The 26,588-nt window shown below is 41.7% G+C and overlaps 2 protein-coding genes across 5 annotated transcripts; one reads left to right on the top strand and one right to left on the bottom strand.

The window, feature by feature from the left end:
- Nucleotides 1–587: 587 nt before the first annotated feature.
- CHURC1 (churchill domain containing 1) lies at nt 588–18,930 on the top strand. Of its 4 annotated transcripts, none has more exons than XM_070377712.1 (5): nt 588–742; nt 8,901–9,036; nt 11,038–11,108; nt 11,727–11,927; nt 16,517–18,930. In XM_070377712.1, exons 1-5 carry the CDS (start codon nt 623–625, stop codon nt 16,607–16,609), a joined length of 621 nt encoding a protein of 206 aa, XP_070233813.1. In that variant the 5' UTR covers nt 588–622; the 3' UTR covers nt 16,610–18,930. The 4 variants fall into 4 exon arrangements, with proteins under 4 accessions (XP_070233813.1, XP_070233812.1, XP_005909824.2 ...); XM_070377711.1 differs by having other exon boundaries at nt 11,035–11,108; XM_005909762.2 differs by lacking the exon at nt 11,727–11,927.
- A 3,373-nt stretch (nt 18,931–22,303) lies between these two features.
- Nucleotides 22,304–25,468, bottom strand: GPX2 (glutathione peroxidase 2). Its single transcript, XM_005909763.3, has 2 exons — nt 25,229–25,468; nt 22,304–22,665 (listed from the first exon to the last, which is right to left on the bottom strand). The coding sequence occupies exons 1-2, from the start codon at nt 25,448–25,450 to the stop codon at nt 22,315–22,317; spliced, it is 573 nt and encodes a 190-aa protein (XP_005909825.2). The 5' UTR covers nt 25,451–25,468; the 3' UTR covers nt 22,304–22,314.
- Nucleotides 25,469–26,588: the final 1,120 nt, after the last annotated feature.

Genomic DNA, 26,588 nt, shown 5'->3' with positions numbered 1-26,588 from the left:
ATTGCTTATTCACCTGCCAAGATCTGAACTATCACTCTCACTGCCCTAAGAAATGGTATAAAGTGAAAGTGAAGTCGCTCAGTTGTGTCCGACTCTTTGCGACCCCATGGACTGTAGCCTACCAGGCTCCTCCCTTCATGGGATTCTCCAGGCAGGAGTATTGGAGTGGGTTGCCATTTCCTTCTCCAGGGGATCTTCCTGACCCAGGGATCGAACCCAGGTCTCCCGCATTCCAGGCAGACGCTTTAACCTCTGAGCCACCAGGGAAGCCCAAGAAACGGTATAAAAATGTATCCAAATTATAATTTCAGCTTTATATATATGGAGTAAGTCGAGGAAGTGAGAAAGAATTCCCTCTCGTGAGTATTGTGGCTTGCCTTTCTGTCAGCCTAGCCTCAGGAAGGCACCTGTTAGAATTTTGCTTGGTCCAAGAGCCCTTTCCCCTTCCCGCCACAAGGTCCATGGTCCCTTCCGCTCTATTAGGAAGGTTTCCTAAGTCCTCTTGGCTCTCAGTTCTTGCTGTCTGAGAAAACAGATCCTGCCCTAACAACCGTTGCTAAGGGGCGGAGACTTGGAATTGGTTCCTGAGACCAAATACTCCAGGATCTAATACTGTGGGCGCATGCGGCGACCTTCTTTGAACTCTCGCGAGGTTTCGTCTTCCCGGAAGCACCGAAGGATCTTCGCTGATAACGGCGTCGCGATGTGTGTGGACTGTGTGGAGAAGGACTATCCCAACCGGGTGAGCGAGTGGGCGCCGAGAACTGCCCGCTCCCTTGGGCCATGGCCGCCCCTGAGGCTTCTCGTACCCCTGGGAGGTCTGGCGTGGGGCGGACTCAGCCGCTCCACCCCATCCAGTGACCCGGTAGCTGTATCTAGGTACCTGACAGTGGGGACAGCCTTCAGCCGTCGTTTCCTGCAGATCCCCACCCTGGAGACTGGAAGCAGCCGTCGCTTCATTTCTCTTGAGCTCCAGGGGAGGGAAAAAAAATCCTACCACCACCACCAACCCAGCCGAGAACAGAGTTCGCCCCTACCCCTACCCTGGTCTTATCCTCAAGCTTGATTTGATGGCATTCAGTGCTCCTCCCGAATTCGAGCGCTAGAAGGGACCTCTGAAGTCATCTGTTCTAACCCAATTTTGCTGATGAAATTAATGCCTGGAGGCGGCAAATCTCTTGCCAAAGTTCACATTCTAGTTAGTATGAAAGGCAAGACTGGAATTCTGGTTTCCTTGCTGTTAACCTTCTTTTAAATCTCGGTTCCTTTCAGGCTCAGGAAATCGCGAAGCTTGTTTACTCTCGTTTCGTTCAACGTATAGTTACTGAACATTTGTATGCGTGTTAACTTGCGAGCCGTCGAAGAGCGTACGTTTACAGGGTCACGTGGCTAGCAAAAAATGACTAGTACCTAAATGCTATTCAGGTGTAGAGAAGGGGGAGAGCAATAGGAAATAGTGGTGTTCTCCCCAAAGAAAGGTGGCGTTCATTTGAGACTTGGGTGGAAAAGGAAAGGAAGAACTGAAGGCTGGGAGAAATAACAAGGATTCTCATATAGGCTGCTTCTGTCTCTTTAATAATTTGAGTAATACTTAGTCTTTTGGGGGAGAAGGAAATGGCAACCCACTCCAGTGTTCTTGCCTGGAGAATCCCAGGGATGGTGGAGCCTGATGGGCTGCCATCTATGGGGTCGCACAGAGTCGGACACGACTAAAGCGACTTAGCAGCAGCAGCAGTAGTCTTTTGGGAGGCTTTTATAGTACATCATGAACACTTATATCGTATAACCTCTTTGAAAGTAAAGGTCTAGCATTATATAAAAAAAAGTAAAAAGATGTATCCTGAATGACCTGGCAGTTCCGATTCTAGAGAAATAAATGCATGTTCCTGGAGAATGTTCATAACGGCATTGTTTGTGGTGGTGGTGGTTTAGCCACTAAGTCGTGTCCAACTCTTGAGACCCCATGGACTGTAGCCTGCCAGGCCCCTCTGTCTATGGGATTCTCCAGGCAAGAACACTGGAGTGGGTTGCCAGGCTGGAAAAATGTGGTGTGGTCATAGAACAGAAAGCCATGAGTGAATGGAGCAGTGGCTCTCAACTGGGAGCAGTTTTGCCTCCTGAGGGAATTGGACAATAGCGGGAGATATTTTTGGTTATCAAGACTGCGGTCCTACAGACACTTAATAGGTAGAGGCCTTATGCCTTTACATTTCACATACTTTTCTGTATTATGGTCTATTTCATACTTTTTTTTTTTTTTAAGTTTAAAGAGAGATTTTTGTGAATCCAGTAATGAAAACTGCACATTATAAGCACCATGAGGAAGATGTTTGCTGTGGATAATATATTAAATTGGGGAATTCCCTGCCTCGGCTTCCACAGCAGGGGAAACAGGTTCAATCCCTAGTCCGGGAACTAAGATCTCATATGCCGAGGTGAGGCCAGAAGAAAAAAAAAAAATTATATATATATAGTTAGATTTTTAAGAGTTGAGCTTATCAAAAGACAAAAATTATATTGAAGTTTAGACTATACACTTTAGGCTTTGGACAGCCATCCAAAAAAAAAAGAATAAGGAAACGACTCTGAAACCTGCTATATAGGAAAGTGGATCGTATGGTTGTATGTTGAGATGATGGGATGGGGGAAAATGTAAAAGGACAGCCGTACAGAGCATTTGGGGAAACCAAATGGCAGCTGTAGTTATAGGCATGAGATGATGAAGACGTCATATCAAAGAAAGAATTAACAGGACTAAAGCAATTTAATGTAGGAGGGAAGAAGGGAAGAGCATTCATAATCTCAAGAGTTTTCTATCTAGGCAGCTGGGAACTTTGGAAGTATTACAGAAGTTTGAGCCATATGGGAAGGAGAACCAAAATTGGGGGAGCAAATGATCAGATTGCTTTTTTTTTTTTAATCATGTTTCATCTGAGGTTGAAACTGTAACACTCCAGGAATAGGGTAAAAATATAGGAAGACCGTTTGGGTAAGAGATTCAAACAGATGAGTCAACCAAATAAAGGAGTCAGGAAGAATTTGTTCACTTAGGAAAAGAATGTAGAGAATCAACCAGTGTTGAGAACTGAGCTTCAAGGATTAAATGAATTTAGAAAGTGAAAATAAAAGTAGAGGAAGAAAATAAAAGTAAAGCTTTGAGGTGATTGGAAAACCAGGAAAGTGCCTGAAGCAGTTTTCTCTGATTTTTATTCTGTTCTAAAGTTATTAAAAAGTGTCATGAGGAAGAATTGGACTTTTATTTGAAATTCCAGAAGGCAGATTCAGAAATAATTAGTGGATGGATGTTAGGGGGCTAAGGCTTTAAATCAGAATAAAGAACTTCCTAACAGATTTTTTTTTTTTTTTAATGGAATGGGTAACCTTAAAGAAATTGAACTCTGCTTTTCATTCAGTAGAGACTAAATGATGTCTTGAAGTCTCAGGGATCCCTCCAACTCTGGGATTTTTTTTGAAGTCATGAGATACTTTTAAGGACAGTAAGAGCAGAAGCCATTCTGCTTGAACCTAGCAAAGAAAAAGGTACTAAGGTGGTAGTAGCAAGTATAGTCCACTTATTCAAAAAATTTGGCAGAGAAAAATGATGGGTTAACATGTTGGGTAGGTCTAAATGCAGAATGAGCAGGTAATAAATAGTTAATTGTTTAGGCTTCCCTTGTGGCTCAGCTGGTAAAGAATCCGCCTGCAATGCAGGAGACCTGAGTTCGATCCCTGGGTTGGGAAGATCCCCTAGAGAAGGGAAAAGCTACCCACTACGGTATTCTGGCCTGGAGAATTCCATGGACCGTATAGTCCATGGGGTCGAAAAGAGTCGGACACAACTGAGGGACTTTCATTTCACTTGGTTTCCTAAAATGGCTGGACTTTGGTGGTGAATGTTTTTCACAGCCTAGAAGATTTCTTACAGAGCTCTGGCCCTCTTGTTTGTAATATTACACCAAGAACTTGAAGTCAGACTTGAATCGAATTGGAAATGAACCATACTAATTTTTTGAACTCAACTTTTTTTACTCAACTATGAACCAGATTACTTTTTTTCATTTAGAAAAGCATTTAGCAAACCAGTTAGAACTAGAACTCTACTACATTTTCTAAAATAACTGATTAGGCACAAAATTGTAATAAAACATTTCTATATCAAACTAGAAATGAAACCTATACTTCATATAGTTCAAGTTTCGGCTTTAACATTCTTAGTAATGTACCAGCAATACAGAAATAGAGCATAAATTTAGATTAATCAGAGGGAAGTAATCAGTGTAAATTTGTTACATGTTTAAATTAGAAATTATGTTTTATATACTTTACTTTAAAATTAAACTATGAAAGTTCCTGTACTCAGATTGTTGTTTGCATGTGCATGTTTGCTCAGTCATGTCTGACTCCTTGTGACCCTATGGAGTATAGCCTACTAGGCTCCTCTGTCCATGGGTCTCTCCAGGCAAGAATACTGCAGTGGGTTGCCATAGCTTACTCCAGGGAATTTTCCCTGACCCAGGGCTCGAACTCATGTCATCTCCTGTATTGGCAGGCAGATTCTGTACCACTGCACCACCTAGGAAGCCCAAATTGTTGTTTAGCATCAAACCATATTTAATTAAATGCTGAGTCTGATATATAATTTGTAAAACAGTTGTATGGAAATGGATGCTGCATTTTAAAATGTCTATATTAAAAAAAACAAACACACAGGGGACTGTTCTGGTGGTCCAGCAGCTAAGACTCCTCGCTCCCAGTGCAGGGGTGTCGGGTTTGAACCATGGTCAGGGGACTAAATTCTATATGCCACATTGTGATTGCAGCCATGAAATTAAAAGACGCTTACTCCTTGGAAGGAAAGTTATGACCAACCTAGATAGCATATTCAAAAGCAGAGACATTACTTTGCCAACAAAGGTCCATCTAGTCAAGGCTATGGTTTTTCCAGTAGTCATGTATGGATGTGAGAGTTGGACTGTGAAGAAAGCTGAGTGCCAAAGAATTGATGCTTTTGAACTGTGGTGTTGGAGAAGACTCTTGAGGGTCCCTTGGACTGCAAGGAGATCCAACCAGTCCATTCTAAAGTAAATCAGTCTGGGTGTTCATTGGAAGGACTGATGCTAAAGCTGAAACTCCAATACTTTGGCCACCTCATGCAAAGAGTTGACTCATTGGAAAAGACTCTGATGCTGAGAGGGATTGGGGGCAGGAGGAGAAGGGGATGACAGAGGATGAGATGGCTGGATGGCATCACCGACTCGAAGGACGTGAGTTTGAGTGAACTCCGGGAGTTGGTGATGGACAGGGAGGCCTGGCGTGCTGCGATTCATGGGGTCGCAAACAGTTGGACACGACTGAGCGACTGAACTGAACTGAAGACCTGGAGCAACCAAATAAATATTTTAAAAACAATCTGGAATCAGTAACTTAACTTTCCACTCTAAGACACTGAAAAAGCAAGAGCAGACAACCCAAAGCAAGCACTAGAAATGATACAGATTAGAGTGGCAATGAATGAAATAGGAGATAATAGAAAATGGAGAAAATCAGCAAAATTAAAATTTGGTTCTTTAAAAACTGTATTTTCCAGTTTTAAGTACTCCCTGTCAAAACATATACACTGATAACTTATTCCATCTGAAATAATAGTGTTTTTGAAAGAAACAAACTGGCCCAATCCTTGTCAATATATTTGCAGATTTCTCAAATTTGTAAGATTTTATCATCATATACTTTCATCCTAATTATCATCATAGTGTTTAACCATTTCTTGCTACGTATTTGTATACCTTTATAGATCTTCAACCAGGATTTGGCTGAATCACATTTTCTAAAGATTGTTAACTTTTGACTTTTTTTCCTGTCTTCTTCAAACTGTTATAGCTTACTATTATTACTGCTGAGTTGATTTAGATTTTATTCTTCTCTTTCCTCCTGCTGGGAAAACCTCAAACGCTTCTCTGAATACTGTATTCTTTAATTTTCTATCCCAAATTTGAACATTAATAATCTTGCTTCATCTAATAAAATAATCATGCCTCACTGATGAAGGTTACCCTCACTTTCAAATGACCAGGGCCCTTAGAGAAAGCCCCATCAGTTTCTTGGGTACTTTACTTGCATTTTCCCATTTCAAGAATTTATTTCCTTACCTCACAACATGTACATAGGTATCTTTTCTCTTCCTTCAGTATTTAGAGTTTACATTTGGCCTGCTTATATGGTCAGATTACAGAGGTTAGACCATATTATATAAAGTGCCTGTGTTTATGTGTGCACTTGTGCTCAGAGTTCTGTTAATAATTTATTTGAACATGGTATTTAGATGTTTATTCTTTTAAGAGTTTTTTAAAAATTCCTTAATTTCTTGAAGTCTTTGACAGTCAACTTTTCTGGATTCAAGGCAGTACCAGTTCAGACCGCAACAGGCTTTTTGTCAAAGTTTATTAATTCTAGCTGAGCTATTTAAAGTCCTAAAAGATAATGCTGTTAAAGTGCTGCACTCAATATGCCAGAAAATTTGGAAAACTCAACAATGACCACAGGACTGGAAAAGGTCAGTTTTTATTCCAGTCTCAGAAAGACAATGGCAACCCACTCCAGTGTTCTTGCCTGAAGAATCCCAGGGACAGGGGAGCCTGATGGGCTGCCGTTTATGGGGTTGCACAGAGTCGGACACGACTGAAGCGACAGCAGCAGCAGCAGAAAGGCAATGCCAAAGAATGTTCAAACTACCATAGAGTTGCCCTCATTTCCCATGCTAGCAAAGTAATGCTCAAAATCCTTCAAGCTAGGCTTCAACAGTACATAAACCAAGAACTTACAGATATATAAGTTGGATTTAGAAAAAGCAGAGGAACCAGAGATCAAATTGCCAACTTTTGTTGGATTGTAGAAAAAGCAAAGGAATTTCTATTTCATTGACTACACTAAACATCTGTTTCATTGAAAAACATCTATTTCATTGACTAAACTAAAGCCTTTGACTGTGTAGATCACAACAAACTGTGGAAAATTCATAGAGATGGGAATACCAGACCACTTTACCTGCCTCCTGAGAAACCTGTATGAAGGTCAAGAAGCAATAGTTAGCATCGGACATGGAGCAGTGGACTGGTTCATAATTGGGAAACTAGTGCGTCAAGGCTGTATATTGTCACCCTGCTTATTTAATTTTTATGCAGAGTACGTCATGTGAAATGTCAGGCTGGGTGAGTCACAAGCTGGAACAGTGTCGCCAGGAGAAATATCAACAACCTCAGGTATGCACATGATACCACTCTGCTGGTAGAAGGTGAAGAGGAACTAAAGAGCCTCTTGATGAAGGTGAAAGAAGAGAGTGAAAAAACTGGCTTAAAACTCAACCTTAAAAAACCTAAGATCATGGCATCTGGTCCTGTTACTTCATGGCAAATAGTTGGGGAAAAAGTGGAAACAGAGGCAGATTTATTTTCTTGGGCTCCAAAATTACTGTGGACAGTGACTGCAGCCACCATATTAAAAGATGCTTGCTCCTTGGAAGAAAAGCTATGACAAACCCAGACAACATATTAAAAAGCGGAGACCTTACTTTGCCAACAAAGGTCCGTATAGTTAAAACTGGGTTTTTCCAGTAGTCATGTATGGATGTGAGAGTTGGACTGTAAAAGAAGGCTGAGCGCTGAAGAATTGATGCTTTTGAATTGTGCTGGAAAAAAACCTTGAGAGTCCCTTGGACTGCAAGGAGATCAAACCAGTCAATCCTAAAGGAAATCAACCCTGAATATTCATTGGAAGGACTGATACTGAAGCTAAAGGTCCAATTCTTTGGCCACCTGATGCAAAGAGCCAACTCATTGGAAAAGACCCTGATGCTGGAAAAGATTGAGGGCAGGAGGAGAAGCGGGCAACAGAGGATGAGATGATTGAATAGCATCACCGACTTAATGGTCATGAGTTTGAGCAAACTCCGGGAGATTGTGAAGGAAGGGGAAGCCTGGCATGCTGCAGTCCATGGGGTCACAAAGAATTGGACATGACTTAGCAACTGAACAGCAACAACAATCATCTAACTAGGAAAAGAACTTGAAAAAGAATAGATATATGTGTATATAAAACTGAATCACTTTGCTGTACACCTGGAGCTAACACAACATTGTTAAATCAACTATACTTCAATATAAAATAAATAAGGTTAATTAGGTTGCTTATGAATAAATTAAGTTCTGAACAATTACTAGTAAGGCTTTAGCAAAGACCTCACTTGAGCCAGGAACATGTTATTTACAGTTTCTTAGTTACAGTTTCTTTCTCTTTTAAATGTCATGGTGTCAATCTGATGAATTACAGAAATTACCTTCTCTGCCTGAATCACACATATCCTAAGGACTGATATCTATAAGACCTGAAAGTTTATTTCTCTTTATTTATTTTCTGATATTTTTAAGGCTTGAGAAAATGCTTTTTCGACAGTCAACTGAACATCACATTGCATAAGATCATTTTTATTATTGGCTCAGAGTTTCCATTTTGATTAAATTTTCATTCTAGTTTTATGATACCTCATTTAGTGGTGTTGACTATTAGATTTTCTAACTTTTCCTTTTCATGTGTTATATTAAGACTTCATTAAGTTGTTTCTAAATATCCAATTGCATTTAGTCTTCTCTCTTAAACACAGTTACAGACTTCAGAGACTTACAGCCCTAACACTGCCTCAGGTTTATTTACTATGAATAATACTTCTAGAGGAAAGCTAGTAATTTCAAAAATTACTTGGCATAAACTTCAAGCAAGTAAATTGTCATGTTTTTTGCCTTTAGAGACTTTAAGTCTATTAATCATTTTCTCCAAGGATTTTGAAATATAAGAAAATTAAATCTCCCCCCAAAAAGAAAATTAAATCCCTGTTTTTCTTATTTTAGGGTAACATCTGCCTGGAAAGTGGATCTTTCTTGCTGAACTTTACAGGCTGTGCAGTGTGCAATAAGCGAGATTTTATGCTGATCACAAACAAATCTTTGAAAGAGGAAGACGGAGAAGAAATAGTTACCTATGATCGTAAGTGGACTCTCTTTTTAACATCTAAGTCTGTTAGTAGATGTCATCTTTTGGGAACTAGGTTGTGCACAGTATTATGAGGTCTATATTACTATCATATTGCAACACATAATCACTAGGTTTTTAAGAGGAGAATATAGGTAACATCTCATGTATCTAGCAACATCATATATTCCACATAAATGACTTGCAGATAGCTGAAGCTTATGATTTAGGCACCAGTTTTCTTTTGTTTATCTTTAAAGACTATGTCTTCTGAAACAAGATATAGGGACTTTTTTTTAAACTTAGGGTCATCCATGTGAATTTTCACCTTCTACTATAGTATAATGCAATGATGTGCTTCAGCAGCTCTTAAGTGTTTAGGGCTGTTTGTCCTTACACTAAATGGCTCTGAGAAACAATTTTTTTAAGTCTTATTTCTGCTTTTATAGTTTTTGTCTCTTTTTGTTATTGTCAGTCTATCATTTCTTTTGCTGCTGTAAGGATGGATGCCATCTTCATGTGCTGTTCCTCATCCTTGATACTGGGAAATGAAATAAATAACTATGTGTAATAAAAAATCAGTTCTGAGGTTGGCACTAAGAATCTCTGAGTAAATTTACATACACGTAGACTTTAGTGCGGAGAAGGCAGTGGCACCCCACTCCAGTACTCTTGCCTGGAAAATCCCATGGATGGAGGAGCCTGGTGGGCTGCAGTCCATGGGGTCGCGAAGAGTCGGACACGACTGACTGAGCGACTTCACTTTCACTTTTCACTTTCATGCATTGGAGAAGGAAATGGCAACCCACTCCAGTGTTCTTGCCTGGAGAAATCCCAGGGACGGGGGAGCCTGGTGGGCTGCCATCTATGGGGTCGCATAGAGTTGGACACGACTGAAGCGACTTAGCAGCAGCAGACTTTAGTGCTCAGATATTGTGGAAGCTATTTTAACTATTCACATTTCCTTTTTGATTGTCTCCTGATTTTTTGGTATGTTCTGACTATATGAAATAAATGTGTAAATAATGATATTTTTAAAGAAGGATAAAAAAGACACTAAGCCTTTAGAATAGAGTCAGAAAATAGAAAAATGTTCTACATTAGAAGAATCTTCTTTCTTTCAGCATATTTAATTTTTATTTTTCTAGATAGAGGATAGTGGTCAAAAGCAAGGGCTCTGGAGTGAGAAAGCTTGGGTTTGAATTCTGGTTCCAACACTTCCTAACTCAGCGTGGTCTTCCTAGTTACTTACACACAGTGTGCCTTTTTTTCCTTATCCTTACAAACGGCTTCCCTGGTGGCTCAGCTGGTAGGGAATCTGCCTGCAATGTGGGAGACCTGATCCCTGGGTTAGGAAGATCCCCTGGAAAAGGGAATGGCCACGCACTTCAGTATTTTGGCCTGGAGAATTCCATGTATAGTCCATGGGATTGCAAAGAGTTGGACATGACTGAGCAACTTTTAACTTCACTTCATTTCACAAAGGTGATAAGAATAGTATCTACCTTGTTGGGTTTTGAGAAGATTAAGTGAATAAACAGATAAAAAGTGTGTAGTATCTGGCACACAATAAGCACTCAATACATCATAGCTATTATAATATTGTTTTTACTAGAATCTTATTACTGCTAAATTCACTTTAATGTCTTGTGTTAGCTTTTTGTTTATGTTTGGGTAGTAGCACAGTTTCTATCATTCCTGAGAATAAAAGCTCCTATATAATTAGGTAGGTCCAGCTAGTTTAAAAAATACACAAATCTGTTAATTGATTACCTTAGCTTCCAGTGGGAATTGCACATTAAGTCTCTGAGTTCAGGCCCTTAATTATATAGTGTTGCTGTGTAATAGAGTCTGTATTTTTTTTTTATCAAGGGGGATATTACAATGGGTTTCCTTTGTGTTAAATTTGGCAGAGTTAAGATTTTTTTAAAGCAATACCATGCTAAGAATAGAAATTTTACTGTCTTCAGACACCATCTAAGATTTAATTATTTAAGTCTCTCTCTGTTTCAGCAGATCTTTGTAAGAATTGTCATCATGTAATAGCCAGGCATGAGTATACGTTCAGTATCATGGATGAATTTCAGGTAAATGTGTATATGTGGGTGTGTTATTGAGGGGAAGGGGGATAAGAAGAGTACACTTGACAAATCTGGGTATAATCTTCGTAAGTGAAGTGCTCGCAGATGTTAGAGGAGACCATCCCTCTCTTCCACTTGTGTAAGGTGAGACAGACACTGTAGATGTGGGTGGGTCTGTTCAAACCTGTCTTCACAAGAGTCACAAAGCAAAATGCACGCCTTACGGATGATATCACTGCCCTGTCATTTTTGCTTATAAAGAGTAGCACCTTATGGCTTCTTGTAAGGTTACCATTGGGCCTCTTTTTTCTCTACCCAGTTATTTGATTGCACAATTGTTGGCTTTAAGTGTTGGTCTGCCCACTGCCACCATTCTTGTAGAGCATGGAAATCGTGATCATGAGATTATCTTTGTTTCTGTTGTAGGACTGTAGTCAGCAACTCTGTGGTCTCAATTTTGATAGGATATTTGAATATTATTTGATAAGTAAAATAACACAATAGGTGTATCATGGTTGGAGGAGAGAAGCTGAACCACTGTAAGGGTAGAGAATAGGGATCTATTAAAAGATTAGTCCTTATACAACTGTGAGAGCATGTGAAGAATTCTACAAAATCCTACAGGCTGGTCTAGGCCTGCAGTTGCTGAAGACTCACAGATCTAACAGTGAGGAAGAAGAGCTGGACAGTGGGGAGAGCCACGGACAAACTGGGAAGCCCAAGGACACACTCCCCTGTGTCCGCCCCTCACTGCCTCCACTTTCAAGGCTTCAGATTGAGTTACTTATTTCCTGTGAACTACATGTCATAGGATATAAATGTCAGGTAAGAGCTTTTTACTGCCAAGGGAATTTTGTTTTTTTGGTACTACTATGATTAGGGAAAAAATCTTCTACAGTAGAATCTTATAAAATAGTACAAGAGAACCACTTTCATTTTTACTTCAGTGTGGAAGAAGGCACTTAGTCACCTGTCAGAATCTGGTCTAATATCTTGTGGTCCATCTAAATAACATCCTGACCACATCTCCCCAGCATCCAAAAATTATGCCTCAAAGATTCTTATATAATAGGTGTCTCTTTGGGCAAAATCAAGATCTCAGTGAATGAGTAGTGGCCAAGTAGGGGAGTGAACATGTCAAGGACTTAAAGGAGCATCTCTCTCCATTCATGGGAAGACAGGTGTGCTTATAGCTATTTTCCAGCGGTTCCTGAAGCTCCTGTGAGGTTTTTAGAGTCCCTAAGTGAATCTTGAGATTGCCTGTTTATGCCCTAATTGAGCCATAGTGTGTCACCACCACGAGACCAAGGCCTAGCAGATTTTCCTTTATGACTGAGCACAGCCATTTTCAAAGCTGTCCCAGAAGTTCTTTGGGGTAGGAAGAAGGGAAAGGAAGATGGCTGTAGTCACAATGCCTAGATAGTGTGGAATTCTCTTGGGAATAAACTCGTTTTTAAACTGCACTCTACCTCCAGTTCTCTCTTTCCCAACATCCACTCCCTGCCACCCCCGTGTTCTTTATTTTGCTATCAGCATATTTGTCTTAAAATGATGCTTTCAGACTACCTCTTTGGCTTTTCTAGAATAGCTATCTTTAGCTCCAGTATACTGCCCAAGCCTCCCATCCCAAGGTTCTCACTGGGTTGGCAGCCTCCCTTTCTCTCATTTCTCACTGCTCTCCTTTTGCACACCATTCATAGCATTGTCCCAGCTTTAGTCTCTCCTCTTTCCCTCCTGTTGTAAAAATTGTTATTTCCTCCTCTCTGTTATCCCCACAATGCATTTCCTCAGGAACTTCATGTTACCTTCTCTCCTCCTAGCTTTTTCTCAATGAGATTTAAAACATTTTTACATTAAATATATTTAGTTCTTCTGTATTTGTTAAAAGTAAATTAAAATTCTTTTGTTTCGCTCAGCTACTTCTTTGATTCATCCTCTGATCATCTCTCTCCTTCCTTTTGCTTCTTTACTTGAATAGCTCTTTACCCTATTTTCCTTATTTCCCTTTGCTCCTCCTAACAATCTACAAATTGGTTTTCCCTTTACTTTCAAATTTCAAATTTCACTTTACTTTCAAATTTCATTTTCACTTTACTGAAATTATTCTCTCATAGATTCCCTATAATGTAGCCAAATCCTATGACCTTGCCTTCTTATCTCTCTTAACGTCTTTCTGGATCTGGTTTTTTCAACCATTGTCTTTTTGGAGCATTTTATCTTCTGGGGTCCATAGTGCTAGACTTTTTTCTTTTTAAATCATTTTGACAGTTGCCTTGCTTTCTCTGTGGTTTCCTTTCCTATTTCTCCCTGACATCTTTTCTCCTGAGCTTTGGCCTCTGGTCTAGGAACCTACTCTTTACTCTCTCAGATACTGAGCACACATAGACTCAGTCTCTGATGAAACCTAGGGTATGTCCTGGATCTCCTTCTCTAACCTTAATGTTCCCTCTGCCCTCCTTTCTCCCTTTGTTTCTCTTTCGTTTGGCTCCACTGTCACGCTTCATGTGAAGGACCATACCGCTCAAACCTAAAATACTGCAGCAGTCTCCACACTGTAGTCATGCACACTGCCCTCAAATTAATCTTCTGGAAACACCCCATCCTGACACTCCTCTGCTGCTCCTTACGCAGTGTACTTGCCCTGTTCCATATCACTGTCTTTATCCGTGCTGTTTCCTTTACTTAACTTGTCCCTTTCACTGTGTTCAAGCTAACTAAATCTTACCTCTTTTAAGCTGTACTTAAATTGTGTCTCCTTCTGCTTCTTAGTAATCTAGCCCTTTTTTGAACTCTTCTTGTATCTATTGCAGCCCCCGACTCGTAACTAGTCAATTGGTAACTTCTATCTCAGCCTGATGACCCCAAGGAGTCCTCATTCTCAGCTGCTGTGACTTACTTTCCTCAGCCTCCCACTCCAGCCCCCATCTTATTCCAACAGTAGTTCAGGTTCAGGGTGGGATTCCCACTGTTGGTAATGTTTTGCTTTGTTTGAAATGTCTTATGAGAAATTTAAATCAGAAGTAGGCAGACTAGGACTTCCAGAGGTCCCATGGTTAAGACTCCATGCTTCCACTGCAGGGGCCTCAGGTATACTCCCTCAGGTACACCCCGAAGTTCTGCATGGCACGGGGTGTGGTCAAAAGAGAAAAAGGCAGAATAGTGTATTAATCTTCAGTTCCCAGCTTCAGTTTGCTTTATTTGTATCTCTCAGGATTACTTTGAAGCAAATCCCAAACATTTACTACTTCTGTAAATATTTCAATATGAAGCTCTAAAAGATAAAGATTCTGTTTTTAAGTAGATTCATTTTTAACAAACAATGTTGTTAAAATAAGATTTTCTTATGGCAAGTGTTGAGGGGAAAGTAGAGACATAAGTACAGAGTTTAAATGGAAAATAAGTTGTAAGTGATTACAGGCATCCTGTATTTTTTATATCACCCTAAAATCCATTAAAAGGGCTATATATTTGCCTCAGTAAAGAAGAGGGAAACTGAGACTGCTTTTTCTTTGTCTGTGGACCAGGGAAGGAGAGGACCGAGGGTCAGAATTAGCAGGTAGTAATAGAGGGAAGAGCCCTGTGGGACCCTCAGTGTAAAACACAGGATCTGATCTTACCCAAAGGGAATTCCACCCACCCCACCATTTCTTCCAGATCACTCCCCTCAGGCTTTGCCCAGGTGGAGCCTTTGAAGATCTCCGTGAATGACTAGGAGGAATTCTGATTCTCCTAACTTGGCCAATTTGGGTAAAAAGTGTCCTGATCCCACCATATTCTTGGCAGCACAAGAAGATATGTTCCTGGCATCCCAAGTGAGAATTCTAGACATATTTTCCCACAGAAACACTTCTCTGTGTGGTTAGATTCTATAGGAGTTGTGCAGTATAAATTTAAAAGACTCCCTGGATTTCCCTGGGAACCTAACTGCATTGTGTAATGTTACTTCTGTGGGAAACTGTTTCTGCATTCCAAATAATTGACCTGCAATGAAATTTGGATTCCAGACTGCCTATAAATTAAAGATTATAGGTATAATCAGTCTTACTGATTTAACAGTTTTTCCAGATTATACCATATGTTAGGTTTTTTCTTTCTGTCAAGTTGCACTGTAAATTTTGCAAGGTCAGACCTTGTCCTCGCCTTTTCCCATGTCTGCCAGTGTGCCTGGCATATTACAGAGCCTTTAGGCACTTAATGAAAACTTGTCATTGGGTAGGTTGGTTGAAAATTTAAATAGTTGTCTAGCTTCACATATTTTCCCATATTGGGTTTATTATTATTTTCTTCTTCTTTTCCAGTGAGAGGTTGACATTCTACTAGTAATGTCTAGTGCGTGAAAGCAGAATTTGAAAGCAGTAAAACCTTGGAGAGAGTGGGTTTTAACTATTTTTGATTCATGAGACTCTTATTTGTTTGCTGAGCTCTAGCCTCTATTTCTACTGTGTGAGTGGAATAGACTTTAAAATTAAATGTGGTCTTTCAGGAAACAGTGTTTCTACTGCTATAACTAAGTCCTCCTGCTGAACTCTCTAGCAAGAAATGGTAGCAGTTGCTGGTTCTGAGTCTTCGTACTGTGGTCACTGTTTACCTCTCTGACCCTCTCTAGTGACTGTTCAGACCCATGAAACTCAAACTGCCTTGACTGATCAATTTCCAGCAGCCAGCAATCTCAATGTCAAGTGTGGAAATACTAATAGATTTAGTATAGATGCTTGTTTTCCTAAAGAAGATAAAAGGTTTTTAAGTAAAAGATTTGAAAGAAATATGTTTCTATAGTTTATGACCATATTACAAATTCTAGAAATGAACAGCTATAAAAACAACTTTGCCCTGAGGATTTTTGCTTAAAACAAAATACCTTCTGTCGCCAGTCTGGACATTTGTTAAGCCCAGGAAACATAAAACTCCTTAAAAAGATCAAATTCTAGAAAACTAGCTATCTAAATATGAGACATGAGATACTAGTGGATTTAACATAATTGTTTATTTTAAAAATTGTTTCTGTTGCGTATTAGTGTTGAATATCTTAGAAAGGAACAGCTCTAAGAACAGAAATTTGTCCTCAGGGGCGCACACTCAAATTGTTTCATTACTTTAAATAGCAGCACTGAGTAAGCCCAGTATATGTGTTTTCCAAATCCAGGAAGTAGCCATGCCTTTCCAAGATGACATTCTTGTAAACATAGTAAATATAGCATAGAGCATCAGCATGTATTAAATTTATATAAACAAAATGTTGTGGGATACACAGACTAAACCTAAGACTTCACTTATAGGAAGAAAGTTGAAGAAATTGATCTACTGTACAGATAGTATATCCATGACAGTTTACAGAGGACAGGTTCACCAGAGAAAGTTATGAAGGCTGTTTCTGCTGGTTCCTCAAGGTAATTGTGCACTTTCTCTTGTTCCAGGAATATACCATGCTGTGTCTGTTATGTGGTAAAGCCGAAGATACTATCAGTATTCTCCCGGACGACCCCCGACAAATGACTCTGTTATTCTAAGCATCCTTCTGCAGTTCTGTAATAACACTGTTGTGTTGGTTTACAATACAGCAAGCCTGATAATTTGCTTAGTTTATAATGGAAATTATTTGCATATTATTTTTTGCTGCTTAGACTCACCTGTTCTTTGAAAGAAAAAGAGTTCCCTGGCAGTCCAGTTGTTAGAACTTGGCACTTTCACTGCTGTGGCCAGCGTTCAGTCCCTGGCTGGGAAACTAAGACCCCACAAGCTGTGTAGTGCAGGCCCCACTGCCCCCACAACAGAAATAATTTAGGAGATTGCTGAGCTCTTCTGCTAAAGTTCCCAGTGCGTATCAGTGCAGCCAGGATGAGGCATCTTTGTTAGCTGTAAGTGGCTGAAAAAGAACTAGGATAGAAAGCACAACTAGTGCCCACATCTCGGTTCCAACAACAGGAATCTAGGACTCCCTGGAGAAGTGACTGAGTCTAGGACTGGGGCAGTAAATGTACAAGGTGAGCTTGGAGTATCTTGAGCCATAAAAAAAGGAAGTGCTTGAAGGGAAATCACAGTGACTGGGAGTATGTCAAAGGGACGGAAGAACCCCCCAAAGAACCTCCCAGTGACCAAGGCTGGAACAATCTGAGCAACAAAATAAAGTAGTATGGGATTATAACCCAAACTGTAAAATAAATATTCATGAGTCCCTATGTGAATGACTGAATAAATACATATATTGGAGAGAATAGTTAAGTCCCTCACATAGGAAAATTTCAAATAATGTATGTAGATACTCCTAACTCCTTAACTATGGGTTTACATGACTTCCTTCCAAAGAGTAGAGTATGGAAAGGGGGAAAAGTAATTTTAACTTTTATTTCAATGAGAGATCTGACAGACATTAGCCTGGTGATCAAGATTAACATCACTGATGATAAGCCATGTTGATAGCATTACTCTTGATATGTGATAAGAATGACATGTTACCTTTGGGGTCTTCCTCCCCCAAACCCAAAACTTCAGTCTAATCATGAGAAAAACTTCAGATAAATCCCAGTTGAGAGAGAAATCCCAATTGAGGAAAATACCTGACCAGTACTCCTCAAAACTGTCAAGGTCGTCAAAGAAAGGAAATCTGAGGAGCTCTCATAGCCATAAAGAGCCTAAAGACACATGACTATTAAATGTAATCTGGTATCCTGAATGAGATCCTGCACCAGAAAAAGGACATTTGGTAAAACTAAGGAAATCTGAATAAAGAACAGACTTTAGTTAATAAAGTAGAATGGTTTCAGTTGCTCTAAAGAGATCTTACCTTGCATAGTTGAAAGAACACTGGCTTGGGTGTTGTAAAACCTGGCATTTAGGCCTCTGCCATTTGGTAGCAGTATAACCATTAAGCAAAGTGTCATGCTAGACTTTATTGTCTCTATAGAATCGCTGTAGTATAAATTGATATTATACTTCATGGTATTGTTAGAAGATTCAAAAATCATGTAAATGTAAAATGCTTTGGAAGGCATATAAAGTACTAGATAGGATGAGATTGTTTTAGTTAGTTCTCATTCTGAAATCAAAACTTAAGCGTCAGGCATTAAAGCAGAATTGTTTCTTGTTCGTATCTCAGACCCTCTGAACGGAGTGAGCCAAGTTGTTGATATCAGGAGAAAGCTTTGTTATGTAACAGGAATAATGATAATAGCTGAGGTTTACTGAATACTTACTACGTGCCAAGGCCATTTTAAGCACTTGTTTCGTCCTCATTAACCATTCCATGAGGGTAGGTACTATTGTTACCCCAGTTTTAGAGCCAGATAAACTAAGGCAAAAAGAAGTTAAGCAACTGAGTCCAGGTCACGTAGTACAGTGATGCTCTCACAGTCATAGTGTTCAGTACACATGAAGTGTGAGAGTCTGGCAAGGTTAGGAAGAGGTCGAGAATATCAGTGACAGCACTCTGAGGAATCTGGGCATGTCAGACTAAGATTTATTATTCAGAAAAGTAACGCAGCTGTTCTTAGGGATCAGTTGTTTTATTCCTGGAAAATGTTTTCCACTTTCTGCAAATCTATATCTGACCTGCTGAGGAAATCATTTGGTGAATTGAATCCAGAAAGCAGAGAAAATGTTTCATTACTTTAAATAGCAGCACTAAGCCCATTATAGTTTCTGAATTGTCCCTTCTTGGAGTTTGCTATTACTTCCAACTTAAGTCTTTTGGAGTTCAAGAGTATGAATTTATATGCCCTTCCCGATATCCTCATGTCTATAATTATCTGTTTTTGGACAATATATTACAAAAAATTTAAACGTAAGATCCTACTTATATATTTCATTATTATTAAACCAGCATTGTACTGTGTTTGGCGATCTTCCTTATATATCTTATAGCATTTTTTGGTGGATCTAATAGAACAAAGACCTCTTAAATGCAGTTCTACTTCTGTATTTCTCTGTTTAAGTAAAGGGGAACCAGGCAAAAGCATTTGTCTTCTTTACTTCCTTCTCTGAGATGTAAGAAGAAGAAAGGACCTTCGTGGGAGTGTAGTGGGAAACATGAACTTGTGCTGGCATCTCATTCTTTCTCTCCCTGCTTCATGATGTACAGGCTGGGGTCGACCTAGTCTGGCTCCTGAAACTTAAAGCTCAGCATGTTTGCTATAGTTTTAATTTGCTCTATCTTACTCAAATGGTCTTGAGTTCTCCAAATGCTAATTAATTGACATGTGATATAGTCTAGACAGAGCCAGATATGGTTTGTTAGCTTGTAAGTCATCACTAAGAAGTATACATTCACTGTCGTTTATTTCAATGTAACAAGAATCCTTTTCAGTTTCATTCTTTTTTGTAAGCAAAGCTAAGTTAAACTTGACAGAATTTGAGGCTGTCAGTTTTAAAATGTATGTTTCTTGACTATAGTACAAGTCTCTATTGTGAGATATGCTGTGGTTGGGTAGAAGGGAAATCAAGAGACCTGGGTTTGAAACCTGCTCTGCCACCTGCTCATTGTGGGACGTTGAGCAAGTCATTCTCTCTGTACCTTGACTTCTTCAGTGGAAAAGTAGACACAATCATGCCTCCTTCACAGAGTTTTAAAATCATGATATAATGTTAAGTGAAAGCATCATTAGGTCATACAGTCTGTGTACAGGCAGCTGTCAGGGGTCTGCAGGAACTCTGAGATAGAAGAAAGCACGGTTGTGTCATGGTTAATTGTAGAAGCTTTGGAGTCAGACTGAGCTGGGTTTAACTTTCAACCCTGCCCCTCACTAGACCTTTGTCCTTGAAAAGTTTCTTTTTCCATTACCAACTCTTTAAATAGAGATAAATATTCCTCAGGATCAGTATGAGGATTAAATAACCTAGAGTATAGAAAGTACTTAGGGCAGTGTGGGGGTATGGTATATGGTAATTTGGATGATGGTTGTGATGGTGATTATAAGAAATCACTAGATTTGAAATCACCTGTAAACATTTGGCTTGGACTTTCTTAATCTTAAAGTGAGGAGATTTAGTTATGGGAACATAGTCATGGAAATAACCATCAGTTTCAGTCTATGTATATGGGCCCCTAAAATCACTTATTCTAAACTGTATTTTTTTAAGAGCCCTAGAGGAATGATTCTCTCTGTCCCTCCTCTAAAGTAGCATTATTTCAGCACTTCTGGGAAAGCCTATTTATAGGACTTTTGCTTCCTGAGTGCCCCTGGGGAAATTTGATTAAAACATCATGTTGATCTAGAAAAGTGGGTGATTACATTAAGGTTTGCCATGGCTGTTTATGACCATAAACTGATACATCTGAGGATGTAAAGGGGACAAACAAGATGAGGAATAAAGGAAATAATTCCTCATTTCTGAAGCAAACAACATTTCCCTGCCCAAATGAGGAGCCCTCTTCTAGCACCATGGCCCATTCTGACTCTGCAAAATCACTTATAGTGTAATTCACATTCCTTTGGGACTCTCTAAATAATTCTCTAAACTTGAGCCTCCTGGGGAAGACCCAAGACATTGTTCTGGCATATGAGGTCCCCAGTCGCCTATGGCATAGTGTCCGTGCCCAGGAAAGCTGGCTCTGCTGTTGGACATCACAGCAGGCAATGGCACTGTGAAGATGATGAACAAATCATGCCGGCATTCCACAGGAAGTCCCATTTTATTTCTGCAGTTTTTACTCTAGAATCAGTGCTTAATCTTGCCCCCTACGAAAAAAATAGAACCCATACCCTAGCTGTTGGCTCTGACAGTAGAAATCTTAAAAGGCTTGAGTTCTCAAGAGTCAAGTTAAGGGCGACCTTAATTTAGCAGGAGGCCTTCAGAAACATGCCAGGGGATTCCCACTGTACCACTCAGGTTACCGTTTTGAAATAAAGCACCGTCGATGACAGCTTTAGTAGAAGGTCAGGCAGTGGGGATCCTTAACCTCTATCCCACATTTACTTTTCAGATGATGTGAGTGCTTGGAAAACAGTTATGGGGAACATCCTAGAAAAAGCATTTTCCCCTCCGCGTGGGGTTCTCAAACTGATGTGTCCAGCTGGGAGAATTGTCCCTGAGAAGTAAAATATTCCATATAGTGATCGAAGAAGGAGAGGCAAAATGAGGTTTCCAGGAAGAGGTTTGTGGGACAGAGTTGGGGGCAGTGACTCTTCTTTTCTAGAGTATGACAGAGCCTGGCCTCGGTGGTGCTTTTGAGAGCACCTGCACTAGGTGAGGAATCGAGGGCACCATCCTTCCAAGCCATTCGGCAGAACTCTGTTCTCACAGAGAACAGCTATCATGTCGGGTTATAAACAGTCTGACTGTCTGAAGGGAGGCTCTCTCCCTTACCTGCCCTCACAGGAAGGGAAACCAACCGTCCACGCCTAAACTTGTCCCTTTTGTGAATGTGGGCGTGTGAGAAGGATAGGGGTGGAATGCGAACTTTAAAAAGAAGGGCGAGTCCATCTAACAATGCATCCAAAACAAACATTACTCCACTAAGTGCTCAGGAGATGTGCAAAGAGCTCTTTGTGTTCCCTGTAACTGTCCCTGCCACACCCTTTCTGTCAGTAAGTGGACCAAATTCACTGTCTCAAGATGCAGATAACGTTTGGTCAGCCCAGTACCCACAGAGGAACTGACGTCTTCCTAACTGGAATCCTCTGACCACCTTCCCAGTGCTTCTGCCACTTCCCCTTTCTTCTCATTATCACCTTTCCTCAGTCCGGAAGAAGAGCCATAAAGGAATAAGACAGTTCACATTTCCCGAAACCACCTGCCACTGTTGACCTTGACCAGAGCTTGCTTTCCGGACAGGAATTGGGGCGTCCCCTTGATCAGAGGCCCCCTCCTCAGCTTTTGCGTGCTGCCCACCCCCAGTTCTGCCTGCAGCCCTGCCACCCCTCCCCACTTGGTCAAGGAAAAAGACACACAGAGCCTGGCCGTTTCCACACCCACCCTTTATTGGACTCAGCCCACAGGCTGGCTCCAGGCCTTCACTCTTCTCAAACACCGCCCATACAGATTTAGGAAGGTGCCATCATTCTGTGAAGACACAGAGCCCACCCATGTCTTGGAGCCTCAGGTTGAGTCACCAACCAGAAGGTTGCGGGTAGGGGAAGGAAACAGGCAGACCAGAAAGGCAAGGCTCTTCAGTGAAGGGGATGTTCTGAAGGGAAAGCCTGGGCCCAGCAGTCTTCTGAGGGCACAGTGAATGCTCAGGAAAGACGCTCAGGGCGGGAGGAGATAGACCTGCTAGTGTCTATATGGCAACTTTGAGGAGGCGCTTGATGTCAGGCTCGATGTTGATGGTTTGGAAGGTGCGGCTGTAGCGGCGGAAGGGCTCCCCTTCCGGCCCAATGAGGAACTTCTCAAAGTTCCAGGACACATCTGAGCGGCGCACGGGGCTCCAAATGATGAACTTGGGATCGGTCATGAGGGAAAACGGGTCGTCATAAGGGTAGGGGAGCTTATCCTTCAGGTAGGCAAAGACAGGATGCTCATTCTGACCATTCACATCACACTTCTGGACAAGGGTGAAGGTGGGCTGGAACCCACCCCCGGGGCGGACGTACTTGAGGCTGTTCAAGATCTCTTCATTCTGACAGTTCTCCTGGGGGAGCAAAGAGACAAAGCTTGGAAAAGGCAAGGGGAAGATGGAGAATCTACACAGCCTTTCACTCTTCTGTACTCCACAGGGTCATTCTTTCTAGGTATCTTCCCCCTTCCTGAAGAAGGCAGTGGCACCCCACTTCAGTACTCTTGCCTGGAAAATCCCATGGGTGGAGGAGCCTGGTAGGCTGCAGACTATCCCCCTTCCTATTCCGTCTCTTCTTCATTCGTTTTGCCCTACTATTGACTCAGAGTTTTCCCTCTCAGAGCTATTGTCCTGATGGTTTGCTGTTGTTTCTGAAAGTTCTCAAAGATCCTAGTTTGGCTGTTCTTGTACTGAAGATTTAGCGCTTTTGAGCTGTTGCTTCTCTCTCGATCTACCCTGAGCAGTTCTTAGGGTATGTCTGAATCTTCAAGGAACCTTCAGCTCAGGGAAGTAGAAAAGGAAAGATGGCTCAGGTCACACTGCCTAGAACCCTTCTTGCACTTATGTAGCTGCAGGCACACACACACATACACAGAGCCTGCACACACTCACATCTGCATGCACACACACTCACATGCCTGCCACCACCTTCCCTTTCCTTCTGTCCTGATTGTGCCTCTCTTCTAATTACCTGTGAGTGTTGAATATAGCCTCGGCCTCTGCCCTACTCAGCTCCTCAAACTAAAGGTGAAATTGAAGTCTAGAAGAATGGGATTTATAGCTTCTTCCTTTCATCTTGCCTCGTCCTAGATCTGAAGTACAAGTAGGAGAAAACTTTGATGAAGAAGAACCCCATCCAAGGAAGACTAGCTTTCAGGTGCCATATAAAGATAAAATAGATTAGCACCAACAATGAATGTACTGTATATGAAATTACTTCATGGCCACCAGGCATGAATTAAATAGGATAAAGGGTTTAGGCTTTTGGAATCGGCCAGGGGAAGGGGAAGTTACGGAAATAAGTGCAAGAAGGGCAAAAGTTGTGCATGTGTATTTATGGTTCCTTCCTCTTAGACCTCACCCTCAGCTAGAATGCTTTAGCTCTCAACCCATTACCTGTCTTCTCTCCCTGCTGCCAGCCCTGTCTTATCCCTGCTTAGGATTCTCCACCCCTGACAACCCTCAAAGGCCCATGGAAACCCTTATTTTCCACCCCCACCCCCAAGTCTAAGAGTCCGGTATCTCCCTCTGGGAAAAAGTTCCCGCCTCTGACCTACTAGAACCGATTAGTACAGTCAGTTCCAGGCCGTCATGACATCTTGAGCCCAGAGTTGATGGCTATTAAAGTCTTATCTCCTAATGCACATGGCTGGCTGGCTACTGGTACATTATGAATTCCCTCCAGCAACTGGCTGGCCTGAAGTGGTGGCTGGAGGTACCTGTGAGGAGGTTTTGCCTCTTGTATCTCTCTTGTCCTGGCCACGTCTAGAAACGGAGTTGAGACGGGGACGGTACAGTGAGAGCACTCATGGTTTGGGCTCAGGTCTGTCACAACCAGTGACATTTCAGCCTTCCTGCCTGTATCTCTGCCAATCTCTTCCTTGCCTTCAGGCCTCTGTGAATTGAACCAAAGGGATTATAATTGGAGGGTTCACTTAGGGACATTCTGCCTGCTTGTGCTATTAAAATCCTAAGTGAAAATAGAAGAATCCCTAAAAGATAACTTGAGTTGTGTGGGCTAAAGATGTGTAACAACTTGACCCATTAATCAGGGACATTGAGGAGCATATGATACCCAGAGGCAACACACGCACTTTATAAACCCTTTGCCTTCCCCCAAATTCACTGTCCACTTGGCTGCTTTCAAACAAACAAAACCTTTCAATCTAAATAATAAAGTTGCTTGCTTTTTCATATTTATATTTTCCAAGTTACTTTTGTAGCTCTTACACTATCAACCTCACAATAATCCTTCGTGCCCAGCTCTTCTGACCCCATGGACTGTAGCCCACCAGGCTTCTCTGTCCATGGGATTTCCCAGGCAAGAATACTGGAACGAGTTGCCATTTCCTTTTCCAGGGGGTCTTCCCGACCCAGGGATCGAATCCTTATCTCCTACACTCAGGCAGATTCTTTACTGCCGAGCCACCAGGGAAGCCCTCCTATATGAGACAAGTGGTATTATCCCTAGTTTATGGATGAGGAAACCAAAACAGAAAAATTGAGTGGGCACTGACCCATTAAATAGCAGAATCAAGTCTAGTGAGAACAACGGTCTCCTGAGTCAGTTCAATCCTAATTTGATTCTTTATCTTCTGTTTCCTCCATCATTCATTCAACAAATATTTAATGAATGTCTTCTATACCCTAGGCACCAAGGACACAGTGCAGAGAAAACCAGACCTGGTACCAACCCTCATGGAGTGAGTGTAGTGGGAAGACAAGAAACCATGAAGTTCACATCTTTGGTGTGCTGTCACAGACAGACTCATACTGACTTCCCCCGGTACTCACCTGTACCTATAGACCTTGCTTAACAAAACATACCCCATAATTCCAGACACTCCAGCACACAGTCATTCTCCCCCTCTCCTTAGTCCTCTAGAGCTTCAGCAGTCCAAGTCCAGGGACCTCTCACCTGATGTCCAAATTGATTGCAAGGGAAGCCAAGAACCACCAGACGCCTGGGGAAGCGGCATTGCAGCTCATTGAGTTGGGTGAAGTCCCGGGTGGTTGTGCCTCAAAGCGAGGCCACGTTCTCAATCAGCACTGCCCTGCCTCGGAATGTATTGAAATCTACCTTCTCCCCATCCAGGCTGATAGCACTTAGGTCGTAGAAGGACTTGGCAATGTAAGCCATGATGGACGTGCAGAGTGAGTGGCAGAGCCTTGTGAGCCCACTTAAGGGTCGATTAAAGGGGTGGGGAGGAAGGAGGAGCCAGGAAGGATCTCACAATGGGGCTTTGAGCATCCCCAGGATGACTTAGCAAAAATAGTCACCTACCTGTAAGTGCTGTTTGAACAAGAAACTTGCTCCTCCTATTTACAGACTCTGAACAAAGCCACCTCCCTGCCCCACCCCGTTGGCAACCTGGGAAGGGCCAATGTGTTATCTCTGAGTAGACATCAATAATTCACTGCTTGCGGGAAACCAGAGCCCCAGTGGTCGGAGAGGAGGAAAAAAGGGAGGGAGGGAAGCAAGACTGACTCCTGTTTGCCCCAGCAAGTGGTTTTCACTTGGCACAGACGTTTATTGCATGCCTGCTGAGTGCTGAGCTGTGAACTGTGCAGTCGAGAGGCCAGGGTCTGCCTCGGGCTGAACGATAAGGAAGGGAATTGGGTGCATGTCCCCTTGACTCAGACTACCATCGAAATACACGTTACCATTTCCATTTCTCTCTTTGGCCATTACCTTCCACACGCATAAAATCAAAGGGACCCTTGGGAGGATGCTGTGTGATTTTCTAAAATAATGGCTTTTGGTGCTTCAGCTTGCACCCAGTCTGAAGAGGTGAGGCTGTGTTTGTCTTGAAAAGTCTTTCAGTGAATGATGGTACTTGTCCCAGAGGGTACATCTGCCCTTGCCCCTGCTCTGAGCCATCTCCTCTAATACCCCTCACCCTGCTCCCAAAGGGTCAGGAGGATGCAGTCGATTGTGGCTGGGATAACAGAGAGGAGTCACAGAGCAGGTGGGTAAACTTGGGGAGGGGGTTTACCTTTTTTCAGACAAAGGCTCAGGTCCTGAAGACTTTCCAGAGGCAGTTGTGCTGGTCATTCTCCACAGAAGAAAGTGTGCAAGGAGTCGAAGCTGCTGTGGTTCTAGACCCAGCTAAGCCACTCAGTTTTTCAACACATCTGGGGACCTCCTAAGGGCTCTCAGGGGAGCAGAGCTCCGGAAGCCCACAGAAACTATAAAGGCCTAATACTTTATTCTTCCAAACGCCCATGGATGCAACAAATCAGGGGTTTGTTTTGTTTCTTATTTATTTTTTAATGCC

Source organism: Bos mutus, chromosome 10, assembly GCF_027580195.1.
Source record: "Bos mutus isolate GX-2022 chromosome 10, NWIPB_WYAK_1.1, whole genome shotgun sequence".
Classification (NCBI taxonomy): domain Eukaryota; kingdom Metazoa; phylum Chordata; class Mammalia; order Artiodactyla; family Bovidae; genus Bos; species Bos mutus.
The sequence above is the reverse complement of the archived record's forward strand: the minus strand, read 5'-3'. Positions and strand labels throughout refer to the sequence as shown.